At 41.3% G+C, this 25,195-nt stretch overlaps 1 protein-coding gene across 4 annotated transcripts in view; it reads right to left on the bottom strand.

Annotated features, from left to right (window-relative positions):
• MYO6 (myosin VI) overlaps positions 1 to 25,195 on the bottom strand; it is a 305,891-nt gene that overhangs the window by 57,981 nt on the left and 222,715 nt on the right. For all 4 annotated transcript variants that reach the window (XM_088471590.1, XM_088471596.1, XM_088471603.1 and 1 more), the window contains exons 18-23: positions 19,077 to 19,247; positions 11,946 to 11,984; positions 9,915 to 10,008; positions 4,867 to 4,997; positions 4,617 to 4,694; positions 2,402 to 2,531 (exon numbers count right to left, since the gene is read on the bottom strand). In XM_088471590.1, coding sequence (XP_088327716.1) covers positions 2,402 to 2,531; positions 4,617 to 4,694; positions 4,867 to 4,997; positions 9,915 to 10,008; positions 11,946 to 11,984; positions 19,077 to 19,247 — 643 coding nt within the window. The remainder of the gene's footprint in view (positions 1 to 2,401; positions 2,532 to 4,616; positions 4,695 to 4,866; positions 4,998 to 9,914; positions 10,009 to 11,945; positions 11,985 to 19,076; positions 19,248 to 25,195) is intronic.

Below are 25,195 nucleotides of genomic sequence, written 5' to 3'. Positions count from 1 at the left end.
GCAGCATTGAGGACAGACTGGAGAGGAGAGAGATGGGATTTGGAGATGCCAGATAGGAGGAGGTTACAGTAGTCCAATCTGGAGATGACCAGTGAGTGTATGAGGGTTTTTGTAGCATCCTGGGTGAGATAGGGTCTGATCTTAGAAATATTTTTGAGATGGAAACGACAGGACTGTGAAAGGTTCTGGATATGTGGTTTGAAGGAGAGGGATGAGTCCAGGATGACTCCAAGACAGCGCACTTTGGGGCTAGATGAGATAGTTATACCATCAATGGATAAAGAAATAGTGGGAAGTGAGGTTATGTGGGAGGGTGGGAAGATGATCAGCTCTGTCTTAGACATATTAAGTTTAAGAAATCGCTGGGACATCCAGGAAGAGATGGCAGAGAGACAGTTGGAGATACGAGTCAGAAGAGAGGGGGAGAGATCAGGGGAGGAAATGTAGATTTGAGTATCATTAGCATAGAGATGATAATGGAGGTCAAAAGAGCTGATGAGTTCACCTAGAGAGGAAGTATAGAGGGAGAATAGAAGAGGTCTAAGAACAGAACCTTGAGGAACACCTACTGTAAGAGGCTGTGGGGGGAAGAGGAGTCATGAGAGGACACTAAAAAAAAATCGGTCAGAGAGGTAGGATGACAGCCAGGAGAGAGCAGTGTCACGTAGACCAAGGGAGTGAAGGATATGCAGCAGGAGAGGGTGGTCCACAGTGTCAAAAGCAGCAGAGAGATCAAGGAAAATGAGAAGAGAGTAGTGGCCCTTGGATTTGGCAGCAAGGAGGTCGTTGCTGACTTTCGTGAGGGCAGTTTCAGTGGAGTGGAGAGAACGGAAGTCGGACTGAAAAGGATCAAGGAGGGAGTGGGAGGAAAGAAAAAGTGGTAAGGCGTTTGTAGACAATCCGCTCAAGGAGTTTGGAGGCAAAAGGGAGGCGAGAGATGGGTCGGTAGTTAGAAAGAAGGTTAGGATCAAGGGTAGGTTTTTTAAGAATGGGGGAGACAAGAGCATGCTTGAATGCAGAAGGAACAGTGCCTGATGAGAGGGAGAGGTTAATGAGGTGGGCAAGATGGGAGCAGGCAGAAAGAGAGAGGAAGCTGAGGAGGCGGGAGGGGATAGGATCAAGGGGGGAGGTGGAAGAGGGGGAGGACCGGATGAGGGCCATGACTTCCTCACCAGATACAGGGGAGAAGGATGCAAGAGTTGGTAGAGTTGATTGGGAGGGGTGATCTGGGAAAGGAGGCGGTGGAGACCTGGGGGACTGGTTGGATATGATGTCCTGATGTATGGAATCAATTTTAGATGTAAAGTAGGTAGCAAAGTCAAGGGCAGAGAGCAAGGAGGGGAGGAGAAGGAGGGGGTGGGCAAAGGAGGGAGTTGAGAGTGGTGAAGAGACGCTGGGGATTAGAGGACTGAGAGGAGATGAGGATCTTGAAATATGACTGTTTAGAGAGGGAGAGAGCAGCACTATAGGATGAGAGCATAAATGTGAAATGGAGAAAATCTGCCATAGAGCATGAACCATGATAGATTTAACTGAAATTATTTCCACTAATCAATACAAAATACTTGATACTGTGACTACAAATTTAAATCAATTATTTGACAAAATTATTTATGAACAAAAAACTGAAAAGAAATGATTGCATTAGTATTCACACTCTTAAATGATAGTTTTATATAGAACTTCTCTATTTATTTTTCTGCATGCATGCTTACGTACTTTCATCTTTAGAACATGAACTAGATAATGGTAAAGTTGAGGAATAGTACACTACTGTCAAACTACAAAAAGCTGTCAATAAAAAAGTCAAATGAGTGGTATCAAAGCCAGCAAATAGAGTCTGGGACAAGTTCACTAACTGGAAACAGTGTTCATGAATTGGAGATTAGTGTCAGAACATACTTGTCAGAGGTAATATTAAAACAAAGACTTAGGGCTATATTTACGAAGCGTAGGATTTGTTGTCTAATTGAAACAGACGGCGGTTTGCAGCCTAAAAAAACAATATTTTCATCCCATTCCAAAGTCACTTATATAACTTTCAGTGAATTCGTATTAATTATTTTAATGATATGTTTGCAGGGTTTTCAGAATGTTCAAAGCCTATCTAAGATAAAAGAACTAATTATCTTAGAGCTGAAATATCTTTGCAAAATGATCCTTTTCTAGGTATAAAACTAACATTTCTTACAGTGTTAAGAAGGAAGTACTTCGACATTCATTATGTTCTGACATGCATATAACCACCACAACGGGCACTGCTCAAGACTCAATGCAATCCAGAGAAGATTAGGAAATACGGAAATACTTTTCTTTAAACACTACGGACTTTGAATTTAAATAGAAAAACATAACTTTATGAAGGCACATTTTATGTCTCCGCACACAATAATCCACTTACATTTTATGACGGAAAGTGCACACCACTGGACCTTTTTCCAGCGACTGCAGATAAGCCAGTGATTGACACGCTTTATCAGTTCGGCTAAATGGTCAGGATCAGACTTCATGATCTGATCAAATTCAGCAAACTGAAATGGAAAACACAGAATATGTTTAGTAAAAAAAACATGGTTTTTACTAGCTAAAACAATATATGATTTTTGATTGAGCTGAATACCCTCATGTTTTCCGCAATGCCTGTGTTCAGATGTAGGCACGAACACTCTTTGCTCCATAATGTACAACAGTGGTTTTGAAAGTTTCTTTCTGGGACTCTCACACGCATTAACAGTAACATGTAAATCTCAATTTCTGCTCCTGCATTCAGCAAGAGGTGTTTAAGAAAAAAACCTAGAATTTTGTTATAATATAAAAAACTGCTAATAAAAAATCACCCAGGTAGATCTGATTTTATTTTATATAAATCAGTATCATTAAGGATAGAACATATCACCTATGAGAGCATATATATAGGCAGAGCTTATGAACTGACAATGCTCATCAAAGATAATATTGTTTTGCATTTAAGTGGAAGCGTAGGCTTTTCATGCACACATAGTAAACATGTAGCTTTGAATGCTCCAAATCAATTTTTTATGCTGGACACCCCCCTGAACGTTACAAATAATTTCTCTTTAAGCCAATGTGCACATTTATATATAATCAGGCCCAGTTGTTCTCAACCAAATAAAGTACCACTTGTACACATTCAAACAGTATAATGGTACTGTATCACCAATGGAAGCCCCCCCCCCCCCAAAGAGTGTAGTGTAAAGGCTCGCCATACATCAGTAGTCTGGAAACCACAAGTGAACAATTTGAAGATTGATTGTCCGATTTTAGGATGTCCCAATCTAGCAATCTGCGCCCATACATTACAGATCTTTTTCAGTGATTTGCAGATCGATTGCAGCAAACACAGATCTGCCAATCTTGAAAGGTCCATCATTTAATTCTGTGACCTCCAGCATATGAAATGTGGCCAGAACACACTCCACTCACTATAAATGATTAAAATACCCCCTCATCCCCTTTATCTGCTGATCAGGGGTGTGCGATTGAAATCTATAGGTCAGATAGCACGGGGGTGCCAAGAAATACACTAAATGTATAGTCATGTTTTGTTTAGTAATACTTTTTAAATGTGACTCCAATATTCTGGCAGTATAGGTACTGTAAGTTTCTTCTTAGTGGTACAGAGCTGGATCTGGCGATGATAGATATATAGATAAATAGATAGATAGATAGATAGATAGATAGATAGGGTATGCAGTCGGGAAGCCGGCGGACCTAATCCCGACAGCCGGCTTCCCGACTGTCATATCCCGGCAAGGTTCTAAAGACAGGCGTCGATATGCCGACGCCTGTCAGTAGACATACGGTGGGAGCCCGACGCCCGGTATCTCGATCGAAGGGATGCCGGGCGCCGTTAGCCGCGGGAAGGGGGGGGTGGAAGGTTAGGTTTAGGGTTCCCGGGGGAGACGTCTAACCCCCAGTTAGGTTTAGGCTAGGGGAAGGGGGGGTTAGCGTTAGGCAGTGGGAGGGGAGGTTAGGGTTCGGGGGTAGAAATAGGTTAGCATATACTTACCTTTGACAATCGGGATTACCTCCTCTGTCGGGATGCCACTGTCGGGATTCCAACCGCCGGGCATGGGTCCGGCGGTAAATCATACCGATTCCGATAAATAGATAGATAGATATTATGGTTTGGGTTTGCACCCATGATTGGCCTTGAGTTTCCAATACGAAACATTGGTAGGTATAAAAAAAAAAGACTTATTTTTTTATAAAGCACCCAAATATAAATATATAACGCAGTGTTGAACAAAAGTAACTGCTGGCTGAAAAGTGTTGAATTGATTGATCCCCTGCATTGCACACAATGCTAGGCACTTTACAATGTTCATGTTGCCTTTCTAAAACCAGTGAAACAGCCTGACATAATGCATGAACATATCCTAGGTCCTCTGGTATGCGAAGATACAACATGACAGCTGTAGAGAACAATGCACATTTAAACACAGAAACAATTGTATTAATTTACAAGCATATTTGAATATTCAAGGGTAAAAGGAGACTTATTTGCACATAACAGGTAGGCGAATAATACACAATGCCTAGACCCTTATCCTGGAATCATCGCATTTAATATTTTAAAAAAAGTAGACATTTACCTTGCCAGGCCTGAAAAACACCTTAGTTAACCCAAATTTGTAATCATTTTCATTTAAGCCCAAGGCTTTGAACAGAGCCTGTAACATAAAAGAAAAACATTAATAGGCTTGAATTTATACCCCTTAAAATAGTCTTCAAAGCTGACAATAAATTATTAAAACACAAGCAGTTTTACTAGATGATTTTACACAGCATGAAAATTACTTTTTTGGTACAATTAAAATTGCTGTTCACTAGGAGAGGGGATACCTTGCAGAAAAGTCTGGGGTCCAGGCGAGATAGCTTTGCAGGCATATATTTCTTGTACATGTTATAGAGTTCATGGAATGAAGCCCTGGATGGGAAGCCTCCCTGCATGAGGTCCAGTACAGACACCATTCCTGGAGAAAAGGACAATCATTAAACTTCTTAAAATATCACATATAGTAAGTCTACAGACTAAATTGTCTGTGCTAATGAGCACTCTGTGGAATAGGGAAGAGGTATAAACTGGGTGCACATTTAAAAGAAACTGCTGAAATACCAACCACAACGGGAACATTGGCTTTGAGCAACATTACATTACTTTCTCTTCATACTGTTCACCCTCCACCCTACTAGCTGTTATGCCGGGTACACTACACCCTGGACGATGTGTGTACCCCAGTGACGTAACAATATCTTGGGCGGCCCATACACACTACACGATCTGGTGTACGACCTGATGATATATTGTTGCCCTGCCGCATCCAGTAGCATGGTGTTGGCCGCCAGCTCTTCATATCTCGCTGAACAGTGTGTACACACTGGACGATGTGACGTTCCGATTGGTCTCAGAACGACAAATTGTACAATATATCGTCTAGTGAGTACCCAGCTTTAAACACATTACAATTTAAATTTATGGCAAGTATTTCAAAGGAGGACACACACAAGTCCAGAGAGTATTATGCTGACAACATATCTACTGCAACATTGGGCAATAGGGCAGACGGTGTTAGGAAATGCAGCGGGAACATGACAGACGATGACCTCTGTTGGCCTGTCTGTATGGTTATCTTCAGACCACAGTAATAAGCTCCATTTGATGCTGGAAGTGAATAGTGACCAAACTAGACTGTGGATTGCACTCTGTGGGAATGAATGTTCATCATCAGGGCATCATTAGTGTAATCAGATGTTGTTACCAACTGACCACATCCTTTCTGATTGACATTAAATGGAGCTCCATTGGGCAGTTTTAGATTTAACTGGCTGGTTTAGGGTGAGTTAGGTCTAAAACTGCCTAACTGGCTGTAAAAATCATTGCATGTATGTGTTGTAGCCTCATGCTGAAATGCCTACTGCTACAATTTCAGCGTGAGGTTAAAACGTATTTACTCTATAGAAACTATAGGAGCTGGGACAACTGGAGTTCTAGCTATGAACAATAATGCTACTGTAGATGCTATTTTAGGGGCTCTGATGATCTTAAAAAATAAGAGTAATGAAAGACATCCAACTCCTGGTTGATATTAGACTCAGGGCCTGATTCACTAAGGATTGCTATACGCACACACCAGCGTTGCTAATATCAGCGGTGATATTTAATGTTTGCATTCGCATTGCGATCGCAGCCTGACATAAGGACGCCCACTTCCCCTTGCTCACATCCGTATACTTTGACAACATAGCGAAACAATCTGTAACATCGAGCAACTTCGGATGACTGACCTTACTAAGGAATTGATAACTTCTGCGCACGCTATGAGACCTCAGGCGGTGTCTGGTATCACAGTGGATAATTTATGCATGCCCGTGCAACGGCGTTGAAACCCGCTGGCACGCCTGCGTTTGCCCAACCACCCCCCATCACCACACACAAACGGCACTTCCTGTCAATCACTCTGCCATGGGCCTGCATAGTCACTGCGTACACAATTCCTAACATGGGGCCTAGCTCGCGCATGCGCAGTGCGAATTGGTCGACCGGTTGCGTGTGTATACGCAACTGCATTCCTTGCTGAATCAGGCCCTTAGATAATGTCCAGGTGCACCATGCAACATGCACCTACAGTATGCATTTGAATTTTCTCTCATTTAAACAGAGAACCTTTTAACAGTTGTCTCAGTTTACAGCAGTAGTTAGCTTGCTATATTTACAGTGTTCCTTTTGATAAGATATATTATCATAGAGAATTCAGAAGAACACAAGTGTTGAAGGAAATATTATTGTATTCATAACCATACAAAAGAAGTTGGGCAAACAACAGGGTCTTTGATGATATGTGCATTAACAAACACTGCAGGCAGTCTGAAAGGAAAGATGGTTTTATTTGCCAGAGTATTCAGAAATGTATTGCAGTCAGACAGCTATTAAAAACCTGTAAAGGTCTGGACCCATTGTTGTATCTTCCACAGTGGATAGCTAGCTGAATGCTTTTTAGTGCCCCTAAATTTTCTCCTACACATTAACATCATCCAGACCACTGATAAATGTGATAGGTGCATCGAGAGCAGACAGTGCTTTACCACTTTAACACATGGGATTCAGTCTATAGATCTACAGTAAAACGATAGACACCAGATGTTGGACCGTCAATAGGTCTACAGGGACAAAAAGGTCAACACACTAAAGGTCGACAAGTAAGAAGGTGGACAAATGGGCAACACAAAAATGGTCGACACCTATTTTTTTTAGGGTTAGACACTTACCGAAGGGTTAAGCACTAGTGTGTCGACCTTTTGTCCATGTCCACCTATTGACTGTCTAACATCTGGTGTATATCTAGACATTTTCGACCTTTTTACTGTTTCAATCCACACCCTTATCACATGTATTATGAGAAAATGGCAATAATACAGATACACCCTCATACACTGATGCTCTAGTCACAGCAATAGCCCATCAGGTCCTGGGCGGCTCAGCCACGCCAAGCATTTTTCTCGTTCAAAATGTGCAGCTCATTTGCAGAAATAATACAACTGGGAGCGGCAAAACTACATTGCAAGATTACACTGATGAATTTGATATACAACACTTTTATATCCGAGTCTGAATCTGTATACAGCCATGGCCAAAGGTTTTGAGAATGTCACAAGTATTGGTTTTCACAAAGTTTGCTGCTTCAGTGGTTTTAGACCTTTTTGTCAGATGTTACTATGGTATACTGAAGTAATATTACAAGCATTTCATAAGCGTCAAAGGCTTTTATTGACAATTACATTGCACTGCATAGAGGAGACTACTACTGGGGCATTGCATAGGGGAGACTGCTACTGGGAGCACTGTATAGGGGGGACTACTACTAGGGGCACTGAATAGGGGGGCCTACTACTGGGAGCACTGTATGGGGGGATGGCCGCTACTGGGGGCACTGCATAGGGGGGTAGCTGGGGAATCATTTTAAGTACTTATTTAATGTATAGTGTAATTATTCAGAAATTATGGGGGGAGGAAGGCGCCAGTCCATTAGTTTGCCAGGGGCACTCGGATCCCTAGATACACCACTGGTCAAAGGCTTTTATTGACAATTACATTAAGTTTATGCAAATAGTCAATATTTGCAGTGTTGACCTTTTTCAAGACTTCTGCAATTCACTCTGACATGCTGTTACCCACCTTTTGGGCCACATACTGACTGATGGCCGCCCATTTCTTGCCTGATCAATGTTTGGAGGTTGTCAGAATTTGTGGGTTTTTGTTTGTCCATCCGCCTCTTGAGGCTTGCCCACAAATTTTCAATGGGATTAAGGTCTGGGGAGTTTCCTGGGCATGGACCCAAAATTTTCAATGTTTTGTTCCCCGAGCCTCTTAGTTATCACTTTTGCCTTATGGCAAGGTGCTCCATCATGCTGGAAAAGGCATTGTTCGTCACCAAACTGTTCTTGGATGGTTGGGAGAAGTTGCTCTTGGAGGATGTTTTGGTACCATTCTTAATTCATGGCTGTGTTCTTAGGCTAAAATATGAGTGAGCCCACTGCCTTGGCTGATAAGCAACCCCACACATGAATGGTCTCAGGATGCTTTACTTCATCCTGAGAAGGTTAGGGTTAGGCACTAGGGGGGAGGTTAGGGATAGGCACCCCCCCAGGAGACTTAGGTTTAGGGTGCAGGGAGGGGGGGTTAGGTTTAGGCACCCCTGGGAGGGAGGTTAGGGTTAGGCTCCCCAAAGGGAGGGTTATGGTTGGAGGGGGAAGGGGGGAGGGTTAATATACTTACAGGCGCCCGTCGTGATCTTCATCCGCCGGTCTCTCACTGTCGGGATTAGAACCAGCGGCTATTAAGCCATAGGTATTTCAATCCCATTCCGTTATAGACAGTACTTTATAATAAACACCAAACAACAAAGAGTTGTTAGGTAATTTTCCATGCTGAGTATTATGTTTTGTGGTCCTTTAATAGTTCTTACAACATATTCCTATAGCAGAAACCTAGGCACAAAAGACTTGTAATGAAAAGCAGTAGATAGAAGCCTATTTGTATTCTACTGTAACTATATTCTAAATTCAAAATGAAAAGCAACATTAAAAACCAATGTTCTGGGATTAAGGATGGTCTCCTTGATCAAACCAGAAAGAAGAAATCATAAGAACATATCACCGCAAAATGTGATTTTAATTATAGCAACTTGCAAAGTCTAATGAGTGAATACTCTTTCTAAGCCTAAAATTGTGAAAATCAACAGAAATGACTCCTCTATAAAGCTCTAATTCAAATGCAGGTGAGCGGCATGGAAATAAATTGCCTGGGGCTCAAGTATTATTTCTTTTGATGCCATCCCCTCATCTGCAGCTTAACTAAATGGAAACAAATCCTATGGAGAAAATGTGACAGTGAGACATGGCACAAAGTATATATGCAATGACTGCACAGACAAGCAGCTTTTCTTCCTTAGGAAAGCGATTATTCCATTCCACAGCACATTAAATATATGACTTAAATGACTCTGTAGCATGGAAGTGTTGTATTCTAACCCTATACATGTCGAAGATACAACATATAAACCATCATATAGTGTATTTGTCATAATACAAATAAAGATGCTATTAAAAATGGATGTGTTTATTCTAGAAAATGTAGATGGTGGAGTTAAAAGGAAAAATTATCTAAATATTGAACATAAAATAATGCGGAGTAGGTACTGTAACGTATACTGAAACATCTACTTTATAACTATTAAAATCTATTTGTTAGAAGCCTAGACTTGACAGAGTAAATCAGTGACAGTATCCAAGCCTGAGCCTAGTACACAGCTGTATTATGCAGGTGCATCCAAAAAATGTATGATGATATACACCCTTTAATAAAACTGATGCTATTAAAAACATAACATTACCTGAACACTGAAGCTGAGACAGGATTTGCGCTCCTTCAAACTGATGACTTGTCATTTTTAAATTGGGCTTGATACAACGGATAAAGCTAGATCCCTGTGGGAAATCCAGTAAATAATTTGTATAAGAACACTGGTACAGTACTTATTTTATGGCTGCACCAAGCAGGAAATGAAGTTAAACTAGGTCATCACATTCGAAATGTGTATAAGCAAAATAATTAACAGCCACTAAAATGTTAAAGTAAAAAAAAAAAACATTATGCAAGTATCAGCATTCCAGGAATGCAAATAGTTGTATCCATACTTTTTACCTGCTACACACGAGGATTTTAAAAGCAAAAGTAAAAAAAACCAAAAAAACAATGTATGTAAAATGCCTACAAGTAATTCAAAGACTGAAAGGCTGTCCTTCAAATTCTAATGTATTTATTGATTATCCTGACTTGGCAAAATGTGTCCGACAACAAAGATAAATGTCCTTGGACAGCACACACAAGATGTCATTGTTAACTTATATTATCCAGCGTAACTGCATGCAAGTACAGTAGAACAAATAAAATTTTAAAATTAAACATGTTCGCAGATTCACTCTCTACAGGGCACTATATATAAATAATAATAAAAACATTAAAGCTTAGTGTTTAATAAGATGTGTTTATTGAGCAATCTGGTATGAAAGTATTTAACCAGTTCTGTTGCCGAACAGAAATCCGTCAACAGTATTTTAGTAGCAAACACTTTTTCTATAAAAATATGCAAATCAATTATCGTTCTTTATTTAAAAAAAGGCTCATCAACAATTGAACTGGAGTAGTACACAAGCAGCCCCATTACTTGTTATACATGCTGTTATTCTTAGTGTTATATGCTGTAGCACAGGATGAGTCGGATAAAGAGGATTGCCTTAAAAGCTAGTTACCAGACAAAAAATGCAGTAACTGCCCGCACCGTAATTGTACACCAGAAAATGCCAGAATTTTTTAGATTAAGCACAAATAAAAAACTATTACAATAAGATGGGATACCCAACTTTAGGCATATGGTTTTGAGCTTTTAAGCAGTGTCATTTAATGGCTTCTGAAAAAACATAATTTGTAGAATAAAATCCAGCCTGAAGTGTGCGACTTCTGTCTGAGAACACAGTACACGTACACACCAATTTACATAGGTGCACCCAACCTCAATTAGGCAGTTTAACATGGCCGAAAATACTTTCATAACATTTAAAAAAATTATTTTCCATACTGTCTGTGCTAAAGCACAAATGACTCCTGCTCCCCAAAGCTATAGTGTTAGTGACAATAATGCCTACTAAAACGGTGTTTTCTATTATTTGTGCATATTGGAACTAGAGCAGAAACAGGGAGAATCACTTAAAAGTTAACCATATAGTAAACATGCAATATAGATTGAATATGGTATACTGGTGATTGAAACATTTTAATGCAGGAATACAGAATATGGTAACTTTGTGAGGTGTCTTTCATAAATCACAGTATGTGTTTTAAGGTTTTCTTAATTAATAAAGTTATATTTTACAGTAGCTTGTTCAATTAGTGTAAAGCATCATTTAATAAAACCTTTAGCTATAGAGCAATAAGGCTGGAAGGTTTCCACAGTAAATATTTCGTCACTTAGCTTGACATTTACACTGCTTAACAGAATACGTATTCTCTTGGCAGAATGTGCGTGACTGGAGCTTTGAGTGCTTGCATCTTTATCTTCTAATTTGTGCTTCCATTTGGCTATCACACATACTATAAGCTTATCCGGTGTAGCTGCTTATCAGCATTACTAGTGCATTCATAGAGACCCATTGCTGGCAGATTATCACGCTTCTAAAGACATTATCAATCCATGTTAGCAGGGCACAGTATTGCTCTGCAGGTGTAAAATTAAATGAAAGCAAGATATTATTTTACCATTATTTTCAAATCTATTTGAAAAAAAAACCGCTATGGCCAAAGCAGTCATGACTAATTCATTTGCACAATAAACAAAAACATAAAAGAAAATAATGTTGCTTCCTACCGTGCTACGAAGTTTTTCAAGTAGCAGATTTAATTGGGTCTGAAAAGAGAAAATTAAAAAAAAAAAAAAAAGACATTAGTTTCAATATAGGTTATTTGGTTGCATTGTACATTGTATACAGACATGTAGCATGGTGACAAGGTTGCATGCATTAACTGTCAAGCAGTGCATGTTTTCATAGTGTAATGGCACCTGGACGTGCAGTCAATACAACGGATTACAAAAGCTTTTAATAAAACAAATGTTATATGGAATACAGATTTTGCTACTCACTATTCAAGTGATGAATAGTTGAACTTACAACTATTTTCTGTAAAGAAAGTATAAAAACACTAAATACAAGAAAGACACAATGAATACAAATCACAACAATGAAACCTATGTGTTGGAAAAAGCACATCTTCTCCTACAGCAGTGCTTACACAGGTGAAAGGAGCATTTTGGATGAATGAAACGCCATCATAAGAGACATAAGGACTTTTTACACTGAAAATCAAATTGTTACTGAAGGTTGTCATGAGCAGCTAGTCAAACGGTAACAAACACAAATACAAAACCGCATTGTATTAATGTAGGAGTTTAAAATGTATTTACAGATGTGTCAAATCTATGTAATCTTGATCAAGCTAAATGTATGTGGAAACGGACATGTAAAATTGTGTAGCCACATTTCAGTTCATTTATAATGCGCTCCTGTTATGATTAAAATAAGGGCTGGTACATGTTCAGAAGACAAGGCCGAAACTAGGATATTTGTCACCAGGTGCAAGACAGTAATTTGGCGCCCCCCCCTGGTAATTCCCCCTGCAGCAGTGCACCTATAGTAATGTCCCCTGAGGTAATGCCCCTGTAGTAGTGCCCATATAGTAATGCCCCTGTAGTAGTGCCCATATGTTAATGCCCCATAGCAATGCCCCTGTAGTAGTGCCCATATTGTAATGCCCCCATATTAATACCCCCATAGTAATGCCCCTGTAGAGCCCATGCTTCCATATTAATGCCCTTGTGGTAATGCCCATGCCCCCATAATAATGCCCCTGTGGTAATGCCCATGCCCCTGTGGTAATGTCTCTGTACTGCCCATGCCCCAATAGTAATGCCCCCGTAGTGCTCATGCCCCTGTAGTGCCCATGCCCCCATAGTAATGCCCCTGTGGTAATTCCCATGCCCCCATAATAATGCTCCTATAATGCTCATGCCCCATTAGTAATGCCCCTTATTGCCCATGCCCCCATAATAATGCCCCTGTGGTAATCCCCATGCCCCCATAGTAATGCCCATGTGGTAATGCCCATGCCCCCATAGTAATGCCCCTGTGGTAATGCCCATGCCCCCATAGTAATGCCCCTGTGATAATGCCCATGCCCTCATAATAATGCCCCGTGTAGTGCAGCTTATTAAAAAAAAATACTTACCTTGAACCCTGCTCCTGCATCCAGCGTCGCGTCCGGTCCGCCGGCTGCTCCTCGGAACTATGAGGGAGACGTCATGACGTCTCCCCCATAGTGCCCGTGGGGAGAGCCGGAAGCTGGACTTTGGGAGAGAACTCCAGCCTCCGGCTACACCGAGTCGCTGCAGAGAAGGAGCCGGGGGGGCCGCTTGTAATAAATATTACCAGCGGACGTCTGGCCTGGAGCCTCTCTGTGGCGCCAGGCTGGAGGTCACTAGCACCGGGTACAGCGGCGGACCGGGTGCACGTGCACCTCCAGTCCCCCCCCCCTAGTTGCAGCCCTGCAGAAGAGTATGGTGAAAGTGCACCGGGCCACAGCACAAAAGGGCAAAAGCTGGAATCACTGGACCATGCAACAGATTTTCTTATGCGGCCTAGGCCACTCCATCTTCTACCTCTGGACAGCAAAGAAGTTTTATGGTTAATAACTAGATAAAATCTGTGAGGACAATCTAAGAGGACCAATGACAGAAAATTTCAACATTATTTTCCCAAGGCATCCAGATATTATATTCATGTTGCATTACATAGCAGTGCTTAAATGGAATTCCTGGCGGAAGGGTTCTGGGGTGGTCTCAATCTTCTATTAAATATGCATACATGTGTCAGTCCTCCTTTGTGTAGCCACACAAAACACATGTGAGGTTTAAGGGCCTGATTCAGACCCACTCGCAAGCGGCTGTCCGCTCGCAAGTGGGTCGATGGTGTGCACTGAGCTGCGCACGACGGAGGGAGCTCCGTCGTGCGCATGCGCCAGACGCGACGAGCGAAGGAAAGTCCTTCGCTCGTTGTGTCTGATCAAAGGGGGCGTGCTGTCGATGTTGATTGACAGCACGCCCCCTTTGGTAGGCGTGCCGGGGGCGTGCCTCCCTGACGGGGGCGTTCCCACGGGAACGCCTCCCGTCAGAAGCCGGCCCACTGACATCACTAGTGATGTCAGTGGGAGTGATTTTGGCTCTGATAGAGCCAAAATCACTCCGGAGCTTGCGGTTGAAAACCTCAACCGCAGGCTCCGGCTCGCAGTTTCGATGGTCGCGATGGTCACGACCATCGCGGCCATCAAACTGCACGCTCGTATAGCCTGTGGGTGGTGACCCACAACTATACGAGCGTCCAGGAGAACGCTCCATTTTCATGGAGGGCGGCCCTCATTCAGAGCGTACGGCTCTGAATGAGGGCCTAAGTTACTGTTTTTATTCCTGTTTTATGTAAATGTTCCCAATAATATAACTCTTTATCTTTTAGCCTTTTTTATACAAATTAAGCATTGATATTTTTTCCATCGTGTACACTCCATCTCATAACAATCTGTCTTTGTTTTCTTAGATAATTGAATATCCTACGTTAGCTTGGTGGTTTATAAACACTACATTTTAAACAATAAACTGGGTCAGAATAAATCTGATTAATATAAAGTTGTGGGCATCTTTTGAGACAGGTCAGTACCTGAAGACTTTATCAATGTGACGGCTTTGGAGACAAATTTTAGAATTTTAGTTGTAGCAGAAATGTGTTTTTAGGGGAGGGGAATTTAATAATTCTTAAGTGGTTTTGTTTTCATGCCCACACATCATGCATGCTCAAGTAAGTACTGTATTTCCATATTGTAAGTAGAATCTAAAACATTCTTAGATAAGGAAATAAAAAAATAAAAAAAAGTGTTTTTGTTTGAACAGATAGGAGAAGTTAGCCAAATAGTTATTTTTACATTTATTTCTCTAATGCAAATTATATTTGCTTTCTATCCCTTGACACACTGAGTGTAATCAACAATTTCAAGCAGCATACCAAGATTAATTCCACTGCACTGATGACAGTGGCAAATTTAGTAGTACGGAAAATAATGCAATTCAGAACAAGAGTGACTATTTTATTGTTTCAAGTTAAAACTGCTAATGGCCTTTGGGCTCCAGACACAATTAACATCAAACCACCTGTGGCAAGAGCAGAGTGTTAGCATATGGATAACCGATAACGCAGCTTGGCATCAGCTCTTGCCTAGTACTACATTTGATATTGAGTTTATGTGCACTGATTGTACTGACAATGCTGTATTTTACAGGGTGATGTTTATGTTCTAAAATGTTGCTAAGTTGGTATTCTTAGGTACGATTAGCAAATGTGCAGTAAGAATTTTTAGGAATTTTTGCACATTGGAATTTTTGTTCTTATCCAACTTTAATAATACTACCTGAAGCACGTCTCTGCAGGGTGCCTTCTACCATTCAAGCACTTGTGATTCAGTAGTCACCAGTTGTTAAGCACATACACAATCCAGCAGGGTAGTGTTATCTAAATTTGACCCCCATTGAAGCCACACCACATTGGGAACTGGACAAGGTTTAAAAGTGGGAGTTCAGCCAGCCCTTTGCTTCTTTTATTTTGGGACAGGCTGACTAGGAGTCACTAATACCGTTGGACTGGTCCAGGATCATACCCATAAGAAAATCGAAGTCTCCTTGGACTTTCTGCCCACCAAAAGTATGATGACATTGCGCTTGTTCCCTTCCCTGTTGGCAGAGAAGTAAAGCTGTGGCTCATTGGGTGGACGGCGTTCCAGAGGACAGTGATGATAACTCCTTTAGGTAAGGCTCCCTGTGCAGTAAACCCCCTAGCTTATAACTATCCTCTGTCTTTTATAAGTTCCATTGTTGAGTGACTTTCTGCAATGTGCAAAAATTCCTAAAAATTCTTACTGCACATGTGTTACACAGCGGGTTCACACAAAGGCGCTGTTGTGAGACGAATTGTAACAGAAAAGTTGTGGAAAAGTGATGGGTCTTCCTGGGCAGTTACTGGGAGTAGTGAATGCAAAAATGGTCTGTTCAGTGGGCATATTATGGGAGTGTTGAGGACATGTCAATAAAAGCGGTTGCATACACAGACGCACAGCTATAAGCATATGAAGCCATGGTCTGACGGGGAAACTGTACCTGCCATAGGACTGGTGCAAGTTTCGATGGTACCACTGAAAGTGGCAACTAAGGACGCACCAATCCTTATTACTGCATGTTCAAATGCTAAATGTCCTTGCACATTAGGCCGCATGGATGTACACTAGGTTAGGATTTTGTAGCCCCATTTGCTTAAAGTCTCAGATGGGCAACCACCAATAGATGCTGCGGTGTGTGCTTCTGCGTCTACCTCTGAATCAGGCCTATTAGCCTGGTATCATCACACCCCCACTAAAACAGTAATAAGATCTACGCTACAAAACTTTTTTCATAGGTCTTTACAGGATTGGTTAACACCATAACAAAAGAATATCGCCACGGTTCTAATGACGACATGCAGCATGTCAACATGTTTAGCTTGTCGACATTGATCATGACTATGCTGATGAAATGTCGACATTCCCAGAATGTTGGCAATACAGTGAATATGGTAACTAAATTATGCATGCCATTTACCCTAAAGGTGGCATTGTTGGGCGATTCCATAATGCAGAAGGTTATAGTTGCAAATCAAATTTAACAACAAAATTAATGAAAATCAGAGGCATCTAGAGCCAAGAGGATATCAGTGTATTAAAAGGAAATGAGAAAAGAGTAATTTTACCCTTTTATTAAGCATTTATGTGGCCTCATTTTGAAGAGATATAGATTTACTCAACACTCACTAATAACTTCAAACAGTTAATTTGTCATGCTGCAAATCATCCAAAGAATATGTATCCTCTAGCATAAATCCATAAACAGTAGCAAAGACAGACAAAGAACCAAGGCACTTGCAGGCTTCAGCAAATGGTACACTTACCCATATTTATTCACATTTGGCAGGATGGGGCATAGTGGAGATCAACACAACACACAACAGTTTCAGAGAAACCTCCTTTTTAACTATTGCACCGCTGTGCACATAAATTAAAAATCGAGGCACTGCACATGTTTTGCATTTCTTATACACTTGTGGCCCCTTGTGCTTGGAGAGGATCATGGAAAAGTAGTGAATGCATTTTGCAATAGCCAACCAGTCAACATTCAATAAAGTAGGAGTATGAAGTACAATGCAGAACCTTCCTGCAGGGTATCTGGCAAAAGTCACAAATTGTAGGCACTAGGACCAAAGGTTCCCAAACTAGGTCCTCAGGGCACCCTAACGGTCCAGGTTTTTAGGATAACCATGCTTGGGAACAGGTAATTTAATTAGTTTAACCATGTATATCTTTAAAACTTGGACCGATAGGGTGCCTTGAGGACCGAGTTTGGGAACCTCTGCACTAGACAGTACTCCACCCTGTAACATACTTGCCTACACTTCCAGAACATTAGACAGACTCAAGAATCTCAGGTAGTACGCAAAAACTTCAGAGAGAGCAAGTAACCCTCTATGGTCCTGCCACTTCCCTAGTGAGATCTTTGTGCTATGCCACTTTGGCCCTGCCATACTTAATATCATGCCCCCTTCACTTGACACTTGTAGCAACACTCCAGAAGACCAAAGAGGGTAAGTCATAAAAGTAGGCAAGAACGACATGTCATTTTATGTTCCAGGTGAATAAAAGGTAGACAAATATTCCAGAGACTCTCTCAGCATTTAAGTATGCATAAATAGAAAAGGCTTCATCATTTTAGTAGCAAGTGTGGCATATAAATGTTTTTAGTGGTTCTTCAATTGGATAAAGACTAGATGCAAATAAAGCTATCAGTTGTGCTTGCGCCATGCTTGTCATAATGTACTGTATTGTTGTGTAGTAAGCATGACGTAACTGGGAAGAGTGTTGTAGTACATAAGTGGGTTTGGCAGGTGACTTTTCTCAAGCACTGACATTACTGCCTGTTTTAGTATACTCTAAAGCAGATGATCAACATATATTGTACCATTCACCGTAGTGCTGGAAAATGCAACCAAAAATATAGGCCCTCATTCAGAGCCGTACGCTCTGAGCAGAGCGCACGCTCTGAATGAGGGACGGGCTCCATTTTCATGGAGCGTCCTCCTGGACGCTCGTATAGCTGTGGGTCACCACCCACAGGCTATACGAGCGTGCTTTGTGATGGCCGCGATGGTCGAGACCATCGCGACCATCGAAATTGCGAGCCGGAGCCTGCGGTTGAGGTTTTCAACCGCAAGCTCCGGAGTGATTTTGGCTCTATCAGAGCCAAAATCACTCCCACTGACATCACTAGTGATGTCAGTGGGCCGGCTTCTGACGGGAGGCGTTCCCGTGGGAACGCCCCCGTCAGAGAGGCACGCCCCCGGCACGCCCACCAAAGGGGGCGTGCTGTCAATCAACATTGACAGCACGCCCCCTTTGATCGGACACAACGAGCGAAGGACTTTCCTTCGCTCGTCGCGTCTGGCGCATGCGCACGACGGAGCTCCCTCCGTCGTGCGCATGCTCAGTGCATAACATCGACCCACTTGCGAGCGGACAGCCGCTCGCGAGTGGGTCTGAATCAGGCCCATAGTTCCTATAACAGTACATTAGCACAAAGTGACTTACAAATAGCAGACAGCTAACATAAAATAATCTTTTGTACCACCTTTTTTATTTTTATTATAAGATGTTTTGTTACAGACTCATATACATGTATTTAAGATAGAATACAGATAATAAACCACACCTAAGGTCATTCAGTTCTTGAACTAGAAACTTAAAATTCTTAATCCTCGTCTGCACTGCACTAAATACAGGTGTGCTGTATCTAAATAAAACAACTAGATGCTCTTTTCCGTACCTTGAACTTGTTTCCCACACTGATGAAACTAAGTTTTCCAGTCTTCTGCTTGGAGTCCTTGTTATTATTGGCTGATTCAAACAAGTCCTTTACAAATTTATCTTTGGACTCACATATGAGGGACTCAAGTGACATGTGCAAAGCGTCATTATTCTTCTCAACAAATTGTGTCTAGTGGATGAAAAAAAAGCATGATAGGTGAGAATTAGAATAATAATATTAATAAAAGTTTTACCTTTGTTTTCATCATCAGATCATTAATACCATATAACTGTTAAAATGGAATATCTAGTGTACCTAAATGATTATCTTTTCTTCACTAAAGTAGCATGGTTCCAATAACATTCAGATTTGAACTCCGCAGCGGATAAGTTGTGCCGTGCCCCCAAATACTGAATGGCCCCAGTTGCAGGAAAGGTATACTCTACAAGAAAGTGTATTATGCACAGACAGGACCCTGCGAGATGTTTTAAACGACAGAAAAAAAAACCTCCAAGAAAGTGGAGTTATTTAACATTTGGGCTACATATATAGAATGTACGTGTGTGCTGTAATCATTTTTAGCTTACTTCTTTTGTTTTCCCTATTAATGGAAGCACAATTTAAAGCTTACTGTATATTGAGAACTCGGTGATGTTGTCATTTGTGTGTCTAAACATGCAGAAGTGTCTCTCTAGCTGTGTATATTGATATTCTGCCTCTAGTGGATTCCATCCGATGCCATAACTGGAAGTTGTAGACAGTGGGCCTGTGCATACAGTAATTCCAAATCAATAAGACACAGAGGGGTTTATGTATCAAGCAGTGAAAAGTGTGTAGTGGAGAAGTTGCCCATAGCAACCAATGAGCTCCCACCTATTATTTTATAGACTGTACTTGATAAATGCTACTTCAAAGCTGATAGGTTGCTATGGGCAACTTCTCCACTGGTTCACTTCTTCACACTTTTCACTGCTTGATACCATAAACCCCAGAAAAGAAAGCTAACAGAAAACGTAGTTAAAACGTGGCTCTTAGGATATTTCTATGAACTAATGATAATCTTCTGTTATATTCGAAAGGTCTCTTTTAATTCATGTATTTTATGTATTAATGTATGGCGGAATGGGTGACTAATACATCTTTTCTTTTCAGTATGTTTTGGTTTTTTTTTTAAATACAGTTTAGATTTAACATGTTCAGTCTCATTCTGGAAATTAAATTATTCTTCTGGCATATTAGCAGTAGTTGAAAGAGTCATTAGGTTGAGAGGAAGTACATATGAACAAATTGAGTTACAATTAAGTCCTGTGCTGTCATTTTCTTTGCAGAGTGCGAGTCCTTCAACCATGACAATATGTCTTGTGATTGGTGTACGTGCTCCCCTGCACAGTTTAGTCTGGATTCACTCAGGTCTGAGACGTGACCAGCTTGCTGACAGACTATGCCCAACTCCTGAACATAACCTCGAACAGATCTTCACATGCAAAAGGTTATACTTACCAGTGTTTATTCCGTTACAGGTTTTGTGTGAGCTTTTGCGCACAGATTGTGTGCAAAAACCTGGACCTTTGCATGAGAAAACTGTCCTTCATTGTTCATTAAAATTATACATTTTCCCATCATTTAGCCAAGGGCTAAAGTTTCCCCCAAACATAAAATATAGGCAAGGCACTTAGGTTATGGAAATACAAATCAATGTTCCCCAAGACATAAAGCCTATTTACTATGGACTATAGGAATCTGATAATCCCATTTCAGATTAGTGCCTTCCTAAAATTAGCAATTCAAAGCACTCAGCAGTTCCCATCAATGTAACGCTGCAAAAACATCTGATTGACATGTACATCCAGTCCTTTCAATGAAAACCATGCAGGGCACTGATTTTCTGTTGTGTGACAAATAAAATATGTCATATAGTCATTGAGGGTTACATTTAGACTTCTCTCCTGCTACTATTGGAATACAGTTCTCACTTAGGGGGCTATTCATCATCATTTAATTTATACAAAAGCAGGTGAAAAATAAAATTTTAACCTAATGTGAAAGTGTCAGCCCCATTCATCATTCTTGTAACGCAGGGGATATGACAGATATCTCCTGGTTACAATTGTGCCTCGATAATTTCCACAATCCCCATACTTAAGAAGGGGGATATAAAGTTTATGAAATTCATCAAGTTACAAAAATGCTTTTTTTTCGAACTGAGAAACTGTACGCCACTCTGCGATGGCGTATAGCCCCAGATAGTCTTCACAGGTTGCCATGTAAACAGCAGCCTGTGAAGATTTACAATGCAGCCCAGCTACTGCAGCCAGTAGAGGGATCTATTAAGATCCTGCACTGCAGAGCCCTGGAACGGAGATCTCCAGGGCACCTCAGACAGCTGAGAGCAACGCGGCAGAAGACACAGATAAGAGAGAGCGTGGAGGGAGGGCGAAGTTTATGTGTCAACTCGTCATTCTGCGCGGGGTGGTCCAAGGGGGGGTGGAATGGACACCCGTGGGGGTGGGGTGGGATGTTTGGTGGACAGATAGGACACGCGCAGGAGGGTTGTCGCCGGGACAGACACCACGGGGGGGCAGGGGCGAAATGGACACCCGCTGGTGGGGCCGGATCGGACATCTGCGTGGGGGGGTAGGGGATGGCTATGCCAGAAGGACACTGGCGGTGGGTAAGGTGGTGGGAGTACACACCAACAGCAGCAGAGGGGGCGGCAACCGAGACAGATACTGGTGGCCGCAGGGGGAGGGGGTCGGACACCAGTGGCTGCGGGGGAGAAGGGGGTCCGGGACGAGACACGCAGTGAGGTAATCCTTAAGGATACCTCAGTGGTAAGGGGGAAAAGTATCACTTTTCCAAAAAGCTGACTCAGCAAAAAGAGCAGCTTTTCGGAAGCGATACGTTTGTTAGGGAGGCATGATGAATGTCTACAAAATATTTTTTAAACTCGCAGCGTGTTTAAAAAATAATTATCACTAGTGATAATTATGTAATTATGAACAGGCCCCTATCAGTCATAATGGAAGGATAATGGAAATTGCAATTTAATGAGGAAGAAAAGCTTGTTTTCTTCCACCATTAAATACCTTCATGCCATAGGTTTTATAAATAGCAGGTAGAACCAGAACTTTGGGCAGAATAATAATAAAAGTAATCCTTAAACCTACATTGGCCAGATATCGCAGTGTGTGGCACCAAAACCAGCCCAAGGTTAAACAGTAATAAAATCAGTATCGACTGGATCAGCAATGGACAAGTAGGAAGACATGAATGGATAGAGCCTCTAGCTGCTCACAAAAATAAGAAGTACAAGTGCTCAACTCCAAATTAACTGATTGTATATAAATAAAAACATTTTTGCAATAAATAGAGGTTTTTGGCATAATCTTGGCCAAGGTTATGGGCCTACCCACAGCATCCGGGTAACCTCTTTCGGGTAGGTCCCTAAAATACTAAAATTAAAATCAAGAGCGCAGGACACCCCCAAACTGGCCCAGCTAAGCCGCCCCAGGGCACCGCCATAGTAAGAAAAGTGCAGTGTAAAAGAGATAGTTAAGAGCAGCCAAGGCTGCATATAAAGAATGAAAATAAAAAGTGAAGTACATATATAATAAACTAACAGTGAAGGATTAAAATGTGTTATAAAGGAAAAATGTGTTATAATGCGGTGCCCTGAAACAGATCAGCCAAAGCAATCCAGGGGTACCCACGCCCCAAAAATGAACCAAAGCTGCACTACACAGTCTAAATATTTGCAGGACTTACCTATATTGTGCCTCTGACTGGTGTGCATATTACAATGCCAGACTCCATGCTCTAACCAATTATGGTTAGATTATGCCAAAAACCTCTATTCATTGTATGTAAATAAATACATTTTTGCAATCAGTTAATTTGGAGTTGAGCACCTGTACTTCTTCTTTTGTGACATCAATTGACTCCTCAGGTAGCACCTCTATCTATATATATATATATATATATATATATATATATATATAGTCATCTGGCTGCTCAGCCTGCTTGCTGAGTGGACTGGGCCGCCGGGGTTCGGGGAGATCCCAGGTAGGCCCTGGTGTTTCATAGCCACGCCCTCTTTTGCAAGAGGGCAGGGCATAGCGCAGGTTGTTGAGTCGCCTATATATATATATATATATATATATATAGATATAGAAATCACAGGGGCTCTGCACTCACCATAATAACTAATAATAATAATAATAAACAGTGGGGTTTTAGTTCATGAATTGATCAATGCATTTAAGCTTGCAGCAATTCTGAGCAATAGAGTAGGGACTTGCAGTAAAGTGGAGTCCCGTGACGATGGGCTGCAAGCTTAAATGCATTGATCAATTCATGAACTAAAACCCCACTGTTTATTATGTTTATTATTATTATTATTATTATTAGTTATTATGGTGAGTGCAGAGCCCCTGTGATTTCTATTTAAACAATGTGGTCACATACCATGTTGCACCCCAAATCTAGGAATGGTGAGTGCCGTGGATTAGTGCTTTTTGTTTATTTTGATTAATTTTTATAATTAATCATTTTAGTGATCACATTTTCTCATGCACCCCTTTTAACTAGTGTAATTAGCTTGTGTCAGCTGTTTTCCTAGGTGTTTTGCAACAGGTGTGCTTGGTAACTGTCTCACGTTTAAAAGCAAAGGTGCTGTGAGCTTTAAACCTTGATAGCATACCCTGAGTTTAACACTAATGTAATGGCTATGTCCATGTTATAATTCTGAGCAATAGAGTAGGGACTTGCAGTAAAGTGGGGTCCCGTGATGATGGGCTGCAAGCTTAAATGCATTGATCAATTCATGAACTATATATATATATGTGTATACTATTTATATGTATACGATATATAAATAGTATACACATACATCTACATCGCATACACATACATATAAATAGTATACACATATATACATAGTAAACACATACAAACATCTACATGTATGTGTATACGATGTAAATGTATGTATGTGTATACTATGTATATGTATTCTATGTATAAGTATTTGTGTATGCATGCTATGCTAAATGTGTGTGTGTATATATATATATATATATATATATATATATATCTTTGTGTATGTGTGTCTACATTATGTATATTATTGTTAATCTAATAAAAGAGGCACCAATTATTGTTACTATAATAAAAGGGGATACGGTCAATATCCCGACCGCGGGGATTCCGGTGTTAAGAATGCCGGAGCCGGAATCCAGACACCTTTCAGAATCCCGCTGCCAGCATCCGAACCACTGGAATTCTGAAGGTAAGTAGCAGGGTTAGGGGGATGGTTAGGCACTAGGGAGGAGGGTTAGGGTTAGGCACTAGGGGGAGGGTTAGGCACTAAGGGGGGAAAGTTACGTTTATGGTGCGGGGAGGGGGAGGTTAGGTTTAGGCACTAGGGGGGAGGTTAGGTTCAGACACCGGGGAGGGGTGGGGTAGGGAGAGGGGGAGGGATACCTACAGACAGGTGTCGCTATGCTAACCCTGTCAGGATGCCGGCATCAGGTTTCTGACTGCTGGGATCCTGAGCACTGGCATCCCGCACCCATCCCAAAAAAAGGGTCACTAATTATTGATATTTTTATAAAGGAGGCAGAGATTAATCTTTATCGATTAACCCTTATCTAATAAAACAGAGCACAGATTATTAATACTATAATAAAAGGAGGCACAGATTATTGATATTATATTAAAAGTGTCACAGATTATTGATATCTTAAAAGTGTCACAGATTATTGACATTATTAATGTGGGATGACCACACCCCTCCAGTTGATGGCCACACCTACAATAGGCATGTGGGCCCTTTATGTCCCAGTCCGACACTGGAAAGAGCCCATGGAATTTGGCCCACAAAGTGTGTGGCCAGATTGAACACTGATCCTGAGTAATCAGAGAGGTCGGATCTGCCAGTGTGTGTCCAGCATTATTGTTTCAGTCATGCAATTTTTGTCTTATTACATTGAGCCTGTTACAGAGATGGAAGCAGTAAGCACAGAATCTATGCTAGCACTGCGGGAGTGTCTTGTGTTAATAGGCGCCTCCTGCATGTTTGTGTGATCTGCAGTATTGGATCACTCTGATTGAACATTAGTCATCTAAGTAACTTCAGG

Source organism: Taudactylus pleione, unplaced genomic scaffold (assembly GCF_031769625.1).
Source record: "Taudactylus pleione unplaced genomic scaffold, aTauple2 ptg000015l, whole genome shotgun sequence".
Classification (NCBI taxonomy): domain Eukaryota; kingdom Metazoa; phylum Chordata; class Amphibia; order Anura; family Myobatrachidae; genus Taudactylus; species Taudactylus pleione.
This window is presented reverse-complemented; position numbering and strand designations above follow the sequence as displayed.